The 13,093-nt window shown below is 43.3% G+C and overlaps 1 protein-coding gene across 1 annotated transcript; it reads right to left on the bottom strand.

Annotated features, from left to right (window-relative positions):
* Positions 1-2,632: 2,632 nt before the first annotated feature.
* Positions 2,633-6,226, bottom strand: LOC119316504 (protein SAR DEFICIENT 1-like). Its single transcript, XM_037590831.1, has 7 exons — positions 6,105-6,226; positions 4,972-5,047; positions 4,600-4,652; positions 3,693-4,207; positions 3,362-3,522; positions 3,093-3,281; positions 2,633-3,013 (listed from the first exon to the last, which is right to left on the bottom strand). Exons 1-7 carry the CDS (start codon positions 6,224-6,226, stop codon positions 2,633-2,635), a joined length of 1,497 nt encoding a protein of 498 aa, XP_037446728.1.
* Between the last annotated feature and the right edge of the window lie 6,867 nt (positions 6,227-13,093).

Raw genomic sequence — 13,093 nt, 5'->3', positions numbered from 1 at the left:
TTTACCCTCGAAAACTGTTGTGATCCCCTATACTTGTGGGTTATCACGCCACCTGAGCTTGTCGGTCCCAAGCATCTCCGTTTGACCTAATTTGAACTCCATAAATTCCCATAAATTCCCAAACCAACAGAGAGCCATCCGAAATAATTTTTCCGCCGCCGCAAGCTTCTGCTCTTCTGCAATACCATTTGGAGGCATTTTCCGGTACTCTGCCATAGGGGAATCAGTCACGGAGGGATTCTACATTATCCTTGCTGCACCACAAATGATGTGTCAGTAGTCTACCATAGACCTACGGGTCCATATCTATTAGCTAGATGACTTCTTTCTCTCCAATCTTCAATACAATGTTCTCCTCGAAGATCTATTCGATGTAATCTTCTTTTGCGGTGTGTTTGTTGGAATCCGATGAATTCTGTGTTTACGATTAGATTATTCATTGAAAGTAATTGAGTCTTTGCTGAACTTTATTATGCATTGTTGTTATAGCTTTGTATTTCTCTCCGATCTATCTGTTTGGTTTGGCCAACCAGGTTGATTTATCTTCAGTGAGAGAGGTGGTTTGTAGTAGGTTCAATCTTGCGGTGTCCTCACCTCGTGACAGAAGGGGTATCGAGGCATGTATTTATATTGTTGCCATTAAGGGTAAAACGACGGGGTTCAATCATATTGCTTGGTTTTATTCCGTCCACATCACATCATCATACTCCATGCATTACTCTGTTTGTTATGAACTTAATACATAGAGAAGCAAGCATAGAAGTGCTCTTGAAGTGGAGTAATAATAGTAGATGCAGAATCATTTCAGTCTACTTGTCACACGCGTAATGCATATATACATGATCATTGCCATGAATAACACCATAACTATGTGCTTTTCTATCAATTGCCCAACAGTAATTTATCTATCCACCGTATGCTATCTTTATCAGAGAGAAGCCTCTAGTGAAAGCTATGGCCCCCGGGTCTACTTTAATCATATTACAAAAACCAAAAACCGGGCCTCGAAGGTGGTTCATAGGATCGTTCATTGGCGGTACGATGGACTCCAGGTATGATCTACACCGGCTCGTCTGCTTCCGCTACAACTCAGAGTTGGTAACAATCATGATCCAATCCTCTAATGCACCTTCATATTGTTCCTCGGTGTTCGTAGGATGATTTTTTGTTTTCTACTATGTTTCCCAACACCATGAAGGATCCATCTCCTGGATAGAGGAAGGTCAGTATTCCGCTATGCGTCCAGTCGTTCATCCCGGGCCCTTAGAGGCGTATTTTCACCGTTTCATGGCCCCTTCATCAGGGGCTGCGGGGTAGGGTTCCCGGCACTTTCCGAGGCCAAGTGCTCTTTGTAGCCACACAGTTTGCTTCAGGCATCCACACGGAAATATAGGCGTCCGAAATGGAATACCTGCCCGTTGGTCGATTCCCTGCATCCCTGTAGTGGTACTAAAGACGACCGAGGGTTGGGCCTTGGCTAGTCGTGTGCTCATGGGGTTCTGAGGCAAAACAAGCCACCGTGATATACTTGGCCTGATCTACGTGCACCATCCCCTACCTTGTGCACCAAGTATACTGGTTTTGTGCGACATTTTCGTTGATGGATGACTATTTATTGATATGGGCAGACGACGACCGAATTAGGGCTTAGGGAGGAAACACACAAAGTTTACCCAGGTTCAGACCCTTCTGGGAGGAGGTAAGATCCTTCTCCTACCTTTAGTATTCCAGTGGTTGCCGAGGATCTAGAGGATCATCGGTGAGATCTGTTCTAGCGATTACAGCCAACCTTGCCTTGTGAAGGTGCATGGAGTTGTCCAGGAAAGTAGATATGTCCTAGTTTTTTTTTTCTTTCTCTCCCCTCAAGGGCTCACTAGGTCCGCCTTATATATGGCTCGTCCTTAGGTCACATTCGCGTGCTACCCTTCTTAGAGGGAACTATATATGTCCTAAGAAGCTCGCCAGTGGGTGGACTCACCTACGAACCCTTTTTCCTTCTTCTCGTCCTTCCTTTTTTTGGGTCATGGATATCTTCCATTCTTGTTCTCGCATCACCCGGGCAGCACCGAAGACTGGTGCACAACCAGGGAGAGGGCCCCGTCATGGATGCCACTTCGACTCTGGTCGTTAATGCACCATCCGTGTCACCGGATCTTCATTCTTTGCAAGCAAGGAGCCGATAAACCCCTCCTATATCGGCGATGCTCATGTCGGATCATTTCATGTCACTATGTAATCCGCGAGTGCTGGCACCTCAGGCACGAAGTGCCCACATGTGAGTGCGGTGCTTGAGAGATGCATAATGGACAAATGCCAAAAGGCCCCCCATCGACATCGTCGTTGTTGTTTTCAATATCATCGATAAGTGCCAAAATTTCCCCCTAGTTGCTTTTGATAAGCCTCCACTTTTCGTTGTCATCTTTATGGCAGCTTCAGAGGCCCTGTTTAAATAACCAAGCTTTGCCAATTTCTTCTGTAAGAAGGGAAACCCCGAGCCTCTGCGCTGGGTGATGTACACAACCATAATTGAGTTTCGTCATGAGCTATCTTATTATTACTCTCTATCCACCTTTGCACATATGAGATATGAGCATTCATCTTGCATCCCTAGCTACTAAAATATAGAGGAAAATTAATCAACTTGATCCCAACAACCGAGGTTAGTAGAGTTGTTCCAAGTAAAGTGATCGTCGTCAACGGCCATGCTTGGGATCCAATACATAGCATCACTAGTTGGGATAGCTACCACGGAATCTAAGGAGTTGCTGCTATTAGACGCCATTGTAGCATTGGAAGTTGGTGTTCTAGATCCCAACTTGCCAAGATACTCGACACTTTGAGACCCTGAGCTGATGATGCTTTCATCACTCGCTAGTGTACATGACGAACCGGGTTTTCCCCGAGGAAACGATGACAAGCCTTCATATGTAACAAGTTCTGTATCATTTGCCACCACTTCCTCTAGTTTATCCCATTGCTCGTATGCCCTGGAGGCCAATTGCTTCACTTGGACCTGTAATTAAGAATAAAGGAGAAGTAAGAAACTACCGAGTTCGGTTAGTTTTTCACAAATTGATGTGCGAATGAGGTACCATTTGTTGCTGCTGTAGATGTTGCAAAGAGCATGTTTGGCCTCCAATTCTTGCTGCTAAAATCTCACCTATAGGGCTGAATATAACATCACACCCTTCAAATTTGAAGATGTAGCTTTTTCGTCCCATTTTACATGTTTTTGCGTGATTCAGTGTTGTCCTCCATTGCCGATCTGACATGCCAACGAGCTAAAATATATGGAATAGATAATCAAAATTAGTACCATGCGAATGAAGTATGCACATAATTTCCACTATGACATGCTTACATTTTTTAGCTTATCAGGATCTACGGTTTGAAGCTTCAGGAGGTCTTGAACGTTCTTGACCCCCTCGGACTCCAATCTCTTGTCAATCGGTCCATCTTTTCTGATGTTTTTGAGCCTCCATATATTGTCAGTCAAGAGAGGAGGGTAATGCTTCTTGTACACTAGTAAACGAAGGAAATGTGGTTTAATGTAGTGTTTTACTACTTCACATATGTATGCCAAGGTATATGGTATGTAGGAAGAAACAAAAAGGCTACATGTAGTCATGGAACTCACATTCAACATATAACAATGATCTTAAAGGTTGATTAACTAAGAGCATCAAACTTACATTCGCCTCGATGATCTTTCACTATGAAGCTTTCGCTCACTGCCTCCTGAATCCTTGGCCCATAATAGCTCGCTCCCATGACACGAACACCGATTCGGAACTTACGGCTCCTTATCCAACTTGAATTATCAGTGAAAGCCACATCATTAATCATGGACACTCCTTGATTGTTCATTGCTACATTGAGTGTACTACCCACAAGTAGTGGTCTCCTACCCTCTCTAGCCTTCACAGTTGCAGCAGTAAACTGATCATCCGTCCACCCCATGCCATCTTCGCAACTGAAATCGCCATCTAGTACAAGTACCTCCAGCTTCAGTGTTGAAGAGCCTTCGTTAGTTTCTGTTTGAGTGATATGGTGGTTGGTTCTAGTATCCATGAGCCAGATTTCAATTTTGTTCTTGGTGGCATCAACAAGCTTGTTGTTGGTGAAGATAGGTAGCATGAGCTTCTTTGCAAAGGAAAGCTTCAACCTAGGCGAGACATCGACCTCTTGGATGTTTAAAGGGAGAGACCTGATTAATAATGGTTGATTTTATCATATTGATATTGCATTCCCATATAGTTGAAGCAAATTGATGGAATTGATACATCCATACAATTAAATTTGCTAAATAAAAAATATTTCATTGTCAAACAATAGTATTTTTACTGTATATATGATGCCAAAGAATATATTTGAAATGTGTGTTGCTTCTTAACATGTAATATTTGAAAATAGGATGGTGCAAATGGCCAGGAAATATATGAACAGGTTGCAGATTATTATTTTAGAAAACCGGTCAGGCTGTAGACTGTTGACTGCAAAAGTATGAAGAAAAGACATATCGTGTCAACAGTGGCAGAATATAAGCTATGTAACTGAATGCTAGTAGCGTCTGATGGAAAGACAATAACTATAATATACCTGTGTGGTAAGTGATCGTGCTGAGAAAAGATGTTTTGAATTTCTTCTCGTACCTAAATATTAACATCAAATAGACATTTAAACATTGCACTCAATGTCTTGCATGTGATGATCAATAGTACAACTTTGGAAACAAAAGGAATGAGAATTTGTGCCAATTCATAAGCAGTTGCTCGCATAAATATTAGGGATCAACAGGGTGCAAACTGATTGGATAATGGATTTTTATTTAGCCCGGCTTTAGTGTTACATTTATCTTTACTCTTTGTAAAGAGATATAAATGAAGCTAGTTCGAATTGTGGCAATACTAGGCTCAGCAATAGATGATTTAATCTATGTCACATGAATATATATATGATTCTGAAGCTTACCACCCTACGAATAACCGGTTCCAAACTCATGGCAATTTGCTCGATAGTGTCCACTGCCATGGCTCTTCCGACCATGCTGCAAAGATAGTCCACAAATCCAAGTAATCTCGAAGTTAATTAACACTCCTAAAACACACATGTGCAAGCCACGAATATGGATATTTAGAACTTATGTGTAGAGCATACAATTGGTTACTAAGCTAAAGACAGGGCTTAGACGGGTTATAATTCTTACTAGTTAGTATTATTTGCTTTGATTTAGCTATATCTAAAATATGATTTCATTACTTTCAGAAGAGTTGAGGCATGAGATGTTTGATTCAATGTAACCATGATATATAAGCTCTTTGTGACGCTCCCCACTTACAAGGCTAAGTTTGTCCATACGAGCTCTTTACTTATATAGGTTAGTTATATTGTTTTAGAAAAGCAAATCTGTAAAATTAATACCTTCCATATATATCAGACCAAAAATCATTTCATGCCAAATGAAATGGTGTAGAAGAAAAACATTTCTTTAGAGCTAGATATATGGTATAGGATCTGTTTAGCTTTCGCAAGCTCTTGGCTTGGATAAGACATTTACCCTTGTGTCGTACTTGCGTCTCACAGATCGAACATAGATCATCCTAAAGGGAAGCATAATTAGTCTCACTTGTACCATCCTTAATTAGCATCCCAAATATTTGTGTGCATCTTTTGATACAGAGGCCGAGAGTTTTTCTTCTAAAACAAAGTCCCAAATATTTATTTTCTTATTTGCATGTAGAGCAAGGTCCATCTTAACCTTATGTGACTTATTACCTGCTTTAAGGTAATATGAGTTTATCATGCCAATATGTAGAACACACGAAATTAACGACCCATGTCGATTGGGTGTACCTTAACAATTCTCAAGATATGAACTCATATGATATTTCATCCCTTGACCCAAAGATTATGTTATTACACCTAACGATTCAGGAAATATATAAGGAGAACCAACGGCTAATCCAATTTATCGTTATGTATGCACTCGGATCGATCAAGAAGAAGCAAGAAACAAAGATACATGGTTGCTAGCTACGAGGAAAGAAATCGAAACATGAACTGAAAATCATTCCAAAAGCCAGAAGTTAAGTGAATGGACTAACGATCTGAAGGAGAGCGGCGCGGCCGGCCGTATCCGCCTCGGGCCGTGCCGTTGCTGATGATAGTCGCCTCCGCTCCCCTGCTCGTCGTCTTCCTCTTCGCCCCGGGGCCTTCGCACCGACATCTTAATTTAGCAGATGAAATGGGAGAAATCAGGAAGAGCTAGCAGATTAATGGAGCTGACTCTGCAAGCTAGCTGCAGGTTGGGAAGGAAGCTACGCGCTACGCAGGCATAGGGCGTCAATGGCCATGGGGATACTCCAAAGCAATCTAGCCTGAAGCCATATATATACTAGTTCTAAAGAAATGCAATCTAGCCATGTACTACAGCTAGCCAGGCCTACGTAGAGAAATCGCTGAAAGTTATTGTCGTCGGCAGAAATAAAGAATTGCAGTGCCGCATCGGGACAGAATGTCCCTTGCAGGCTCCAGGAAGGTGGCCGGAAGCTGGCTAGCTAGCCACCCGGCGCATCGCACCGTTAATCTTGGGGTTAGTTTCAGTTTACAGCCATGGTTAATTACCAGCCTTCCGGAGGCAATGGGCAACGCAAAGTCTTGCCTGGGTTGGTGCAGGGCAGCTTCTCAGGCATGACAAGGAAAGTTTGCGAGTCGTCAAATCGTGAGTCGGTCTCGGTCATGCATGTCCATACATGGCTATTACGTACAGACTCTCTCCGTCTAAAAAGATTTGTTTTTCAAATAGATATATCTAGCATCAAATTAATGCTAGATACATTCATTTAAGGGTAAACTTGAAAGTTGAAATAAGTTTTTTCGATCGGAGGGAGTACGCATCAATGACCGGATAGACATGAAAATCAACGCCGCCCGAATTCCGTCTTCAGTTCGATGCCGGCTGTAGGCTGTAGCCTGTTGCTACAAGTGATTGGGAGACGAACGTGCTGCTATGCTTCCGTGAGCATTCCCTTGAGGCTCCGGAGAAATTAAGAGCATAGCAGCCGTCACCTTGTGCACACGCATGTACCCATCGAGCCCGGGAGGCGAGGCCACCTTCCAAAAAGTACCACCAAAGGACACCTTCCAAAAAGTACCGCCTTATGGCCATGATAGCATCGAAATTACGGCTCCTTAGGTACATTTATTAATTGTTTATTTAATTGGTGATTAAGTAGCAAGCTCTAGTTGGACCGACTGGAAGGAACTTTAGTAAGCTTGACTTCATGCTGTTTTCTATACACCTTCTCAACTGAAAGCGACTCGGTTCAGGCGACGCTTACAATTTTTGTCTAGAATACGCGTAACATGTGTATCATATATTAAACGAGAAGGGACGAATCCCTACTAAATTTTCTTGCAAAAACGGTAACCATCCACTTAGAGAAAACATAAACATATTACTCGGTGATCATTTGTAGATCGTCTGGTAATTTGTGACAAAGATGTACCCTGGCTGCGATTAAATGAAATCGAAGGAGGAGGCCCCTCTTTTCTCAAAAAAAAAACTAGGTAATCATCCTCCTATTCAAGGATTCGAGCTCCTATTGAAGGAGTCCCGCACTCCGGCAAGCATCATCTTCCTAGTGCAACCAGGCGCAAGAACATCATCACAGAGGGTGCGGCAGGGTTGAGCACAATAACATTTCTATGTTTCACAGGACCAACATGATGATGGAGTGCACATCTCACCATCAGCCATGGGTGGTAACTCTACAACTCCACCCATCAACCAAGCGATAATCCTCCAATGACGTCCAATTGGCATGAGCCCTTGCTCCAAATTGAACGCGCAAGCACGCCCTTGGTCGATGGTTATTTGTGTTGTCTGTCGGCTCGGCTTGCCGAGGCATCGTTTTCGTCTTCTTCAATTGCCTCGTCTTTTGAGCCTTTGCGAGCAAGGTCGTCGGCCTTGTCTGGTGATAATACCTATGTTGTCTCCCTAGATCGGGATGATGCCCACACTACTATACCCGGCTCGATTGCCACTCTCTTTCATACACGGGGATCTACTTGTGGTGATTCAAGGACAGTTGATCACTATGTCTTTTTACGTCCTTCAATGACTGCCTTTCTTGATGTTGTCCACCGTTGGCAACATCTATGCTGGCGTAATGATAAGAAGTTCAGTTGCGGCTTGGACAAGTATTTGGGGGCTTATATCATTGTTGTAACTTTTAAGAATTGTTTTTGTGTCTATGGGTTTGGACCATGCATATTATCTAGTTGTATCCAATGTGAAGCGACCCCTATCCGAGATCCTCGCTATCAAGGACTTGTTTGCATGTGGAAAATACTCGGTGCCACAAAGCCCAAGTTGCTTTGCAAAGCTCTCGTTAATGCTTGGCTTCCTAAAACCTACTATTAATCTAATACAGACCATACATTGATTAAAAGAAAGTCAGTCAGCCTTGTATACACCATGCACACGTACGAGTTCCCAACTTAATAAGGGAGTCACCTTCCAAGTACCATTAGAATGGCACTCTCTTATTTTTTTTTAAAAAGGAGGATGACCCCCGGCCTCTGCATCTGGACGATGCATACAGTCACTTTATTAATTATTCTCACAAGACCTTACAAAGTCATACAACAATACGACTAAAGCCGTCGTCTAATCAACAAACTGACGCTACACCTACACCTATCCAGTTGATGAAGGGGCGCAGATAGCCTGAGCCTAATACCAAACAGACATTGCAGCCAAGTCTAACATCTAAGACCTGAGACCCCAACCTAGCCATTTGCCGGGTCTGAGGCACACACTGGTCCGACATGCTTTCAGAGGCCGCCGCCGCCAACTGCCACCGCTCCATCTTCAGAACTGTACTGATGCATCAACCTTGCTCGGTCTAGCTATCATCGACGCCACCACAGCGCCCAACGGCACCTCCTCCCTACGTGCAAACAGCTGAGCACGTCGCGGTCGCCACTGATACACCTCAGCGCCATGCTGCCAAGTACCACCAGCCGACACAGCTTGAAACCTTGGAAGATCTGTCGTGCGTAGCACGTGCCGACCAGGCATGGCAAAGCGTAGCACCTGTCGGTCAGGCATGACTTGACATCTCCACCGAAGCTCCGTGCAAGACGAAGCCGCTCCACCTCCTGCCTCTGACTTCCAGCGATGCTCCACAAACGATGCTCCCAAGAGAGAAACGACAGTGCAGTGCTGCCATCGTCCGATCTGGAACACCAGATCCTAGGGTTTCCCCCGGAGCAGCACAAGTGGGTCGACAGTAGTTACACGATGATGCCTTCATCAAGGTAACGGCATAGAACGCCGCCATCGCCTGCCGTCGGCTCGGTTTTCACCGTCAACCATGTCTCCCCAACTCGCAGCCGGGACTAGATGATGGATCTCGAGATCCGATCACCAGGCTTCTGGCCGGCCACCGCCGGCGAAGAAGATGACCACCACCACTGGCTACACCGGCCAGAACAGATCTGCCATGGGTGCCGCCAAGCAGTCCACCAGGCCCTCGACGCCGCCGTCGATCTAAAGCCAGATGACATGCCGCCGAAGACCGCATCGCGCCGCCGCCCGATCCAGGCCAGCCGCCGAAGACCGCATCGCGCCGCCGCCTGATCCAGGCCAACCGCCGCAGCAGCCGCCCGTGGCCCGAGGCATGGCCGACCGCCGCCGCCGTCGAAGCCAACGCCGTCGCTTCTAGATCGGCCGCACCTCCACGCATGTTGGGGCCCCGTCATCCCTGAGACACGGAGGGAGGAAGAACCCCCGCCACCACCGTCGGCCTACGGGCGCAAGCCGGCGGCGTCCTCCGACGGCGGCTGGAGGAGGGGAGGAAGATGGGCTAGACCCCGGCGGGGGCTAGGGTTGGGGAGCCACCCGAGTTGCCCGAGCGGGGGGCGACGCGGGAGCGGGCAGCGTCTAAAAATGCTAGGTGGGTGTTTCTGAATGGTGCTCTAATTTTCTTCAATGGCACTCTCTTATGCTAAAGAAAGAGAATTGTACTCTGTTGCTATGTTACTATCGAAATCAATGTCTTTAGATACAATGATAGAAGCTGTGCTAATGATCACGTAGTTAGCTGGATGAAAGCACGACTGAAAGCAACGTACTTACCATTTAGCAAGCTGAATTCTTCGGTGCTTCCCAAAAGCTTAGTGGTCTCATATGCACCAAACGGACTAATCATCCCACATGGCATTGGCATTCATCGCTTTGTAGGAAAGAAAAATATCTTAAGAGAAAGACAACTCATTGTTGTTTATCTTGAAGAAGACAAAGATGACTCGGCGTTGGAATTAAGGGTCCCAGACACTAACTAACACCTGCGAAAGTACATAGAGCAGTCGCCCTTTCAGATGTTAATAACTCAATTACAGTCTACGTGCCCGGGTGACATTAGCTCTAAGAAGAAGAAGAAAAGACATATTTAAATGAAGACAGCTCGTTGTTGTTTTCTTTGTAGATGGAATGGACTAAGATGACTCGGCGTTGAAATTAAGGGTCCGAGAGAGTACTACATAGAACGTCTTGCCGTGACTTGCCCGATTAAAAAATTGGTCGTTGACTAGCCTAGTGGCAGCGTTTGGATCGGATCCAAATAATTGGCATGCCAGCCCCGTCTCAGCTTTCCCTCCTTTTGCGCCAATTCGTTGGTAGAATCATGGGCACGGAATCGTTTTGCCAATTTTTGGGCTTGCCAACAGTGCCAACGATTTGGCAGGGCTGACATGGGTAGAAATCAAACAACCCCTTAATAGGTTATTTGCCCTTATGTTCTTTTCTTCTTCTAGATATGTGCATGGTTAATTTTAGAGTCAGCCCGAGAGCGCGCACTTAGGATGTGTTTGGATGGCGCCTATACTAGCCATGCCAAAGTTGGTCATGCCAAATTATTGGCGGACAAATTTGCTGCCGCTGGCTCGCCAGCGTGTGGGCAAAAATAGGACACTAGTAGATGGGAAGTTGGCGTAGAATCGGGGCAAAGCCAAAAAATTGGTTACAATCCAAACGGAGGCCTAGGCAGCTGGTCAACGCCAATATATTGGTAAGCCAGCTCACGGCTGCAATCCAAACAGCCTCTTAACCTTGATGTTCATGCCGTTCATCCCGGTGGCGCCCCTGCACTCGAGTGGGCGTGGCATGCATCAATTCTCTGGTACTCTCTCCTCGTCTACCGCTCTTCTCTTTGTGTAGGCTTGTGTTGACAACGTAGATATAGACTGCAATCATGCATATTTGAACTTTTAACATGGCATTGTCATCGTGGAACACATGGGAGAAGTATTCCGAGAGCATGTTAGGCATTTGCTAGTTGTGGTACATTTGCTATTAGATGTTATCCTAATTACCATGGAAATTGATTGCAGTATGTTTTAAAAAAATTGGTTGTATGGTATGTGAATATTTGATTATTAAAAAAATAAGAACTGAAAGTAAAAACTTCTTTGGTATTTGAATAATGTTTATTTGTAAAATATTTGCCGAATACAACTAGTATATGTATAGAGGCAATTTCCAATGTTTGGTTGCATGATGTGGTTGGCTTTTTTCATCTATGATTGCATATTGAGAGAAATATATTAGTCGGGATCACCTATTTTGTATACCAGATGATACTCCGCACACTTTTGCAGGAACATTTTGTAGTGCTCCGTATATTTTAATAAGGTTAAATATATGAAAACATGAATATTTGGAGTAATATATGATACCCAAAAATAAAATATATATGATGATTTATTGTATTTTATTATTGTATACTCATAAAATAATTATTAAATAAAATGTCATAATAGAATGAAAATTATCATGCACTTTTTATATTGAGGTAGATTTTTCTATTCATGGTTTCATGTTAAGGTGTCTTTTCCCATGCATGCTACATGATGAGGTGTTATGCTTGCATATTAAAAGTTAATTAGAGTTTAAAAATAGAAAAAAAGTGTACACGCACAAACGCTCACAAACATGTACATATATTCACCCCTCTCCTATGAACATGGGAGTAGTGGTCATTTTGTGTTCTCGATGTAATTTTTATTATATTTGAGATATTTTGTACTTCTGATGAATTATTATAATAGATCTGATCATTTCCGCAAAAAAGAATTCTTCGAAAGAGCATGTCCATTAAAAAGCTACTCCCCAGTCTTGTAATATAAGATGTTATTACATCCAACATACTCACATATTGAATGTAATAACGTCTTATATTATGGGACGAAGGAAATATTAAAAAAGAAAAGTGATGAAGCCATCCCATACAGCGAGTGGCACTGGGACGTTGGCGCTTCTCGGCTTCTGGTTCCCCAGGGCTGGCCCACGTACGCATCCCTGAACGTGTGTAAGTCCCAAAACGTTTTGGGCTGGAACAAAAATCTCTCAACCCATTCCGTCAGTGTAATGGCTACGAGTGGATCAACTCAATAATATTTAAAATACACTAACACTTCTCTAAAAATCATGAGTTTGTTACACACATCATTCGAAAAAAACTATGGATATTTTTAGAAAAAAACGAGAACACTTTAATATTTTTATATCGTTTTAAAATATTTTTTCCAAAATCTCGTAAATATTTTTTGAAATTTATATATATATTGTAAATCTATGAAAATATTAAAATTCCTGAACATTCTTTCAGAATATATATATATATATATATATATATATATATATATATATATTCAAAAATTGTAAGTACACATATTTTATTAAACATAAAAACTGAAATAAAAAACTAGGAGAAAAACCCCCTGGTAAAACCGGACATGGACATGGGACACAAGCGGAATAGGAGAACAACCCCCTGGTAAAAAAAAACCCTAGGTCTGGCCCAAATCTGCTTTATAGCTCCTATCCATCGCATAAAGCAATTCAATGAATAGGAGCATCCCTCAGTCGCATTGCAGCCTAGCACACAACCGCGGTTTTTTTTTTATCTTTTTGATGGATCAAATTAAACTCTACAGAACCTTTCAGGTCATATGCCACCACATGGCCATGCTCACAATTTTTTTGAGTGAAACGGTCGGTCTTTATCATATATTGATAGTCCATGGT

This window comes from Triticum dicoccoides, chromosome 6A, assembly GCF_002162155.2.
Source record: "Triticum dicoccoides isolate Atlit2015 ecotype Zavitan chromosome 6A, WEW_v2.0, whole genome shotgun sequence".
Taxonomy (NCBI): domain Eukaryota; kingdom Viridiplantae; phylum Streptophyta; class Magnoliopsida; order Poales; family Poaceae; genus Triticum; species Triticum dicoccoides.
Note: the sequence above shows the minus strand (reverse complement) of the source record. Positions and strands in the feature narration are given on the sequence as shown.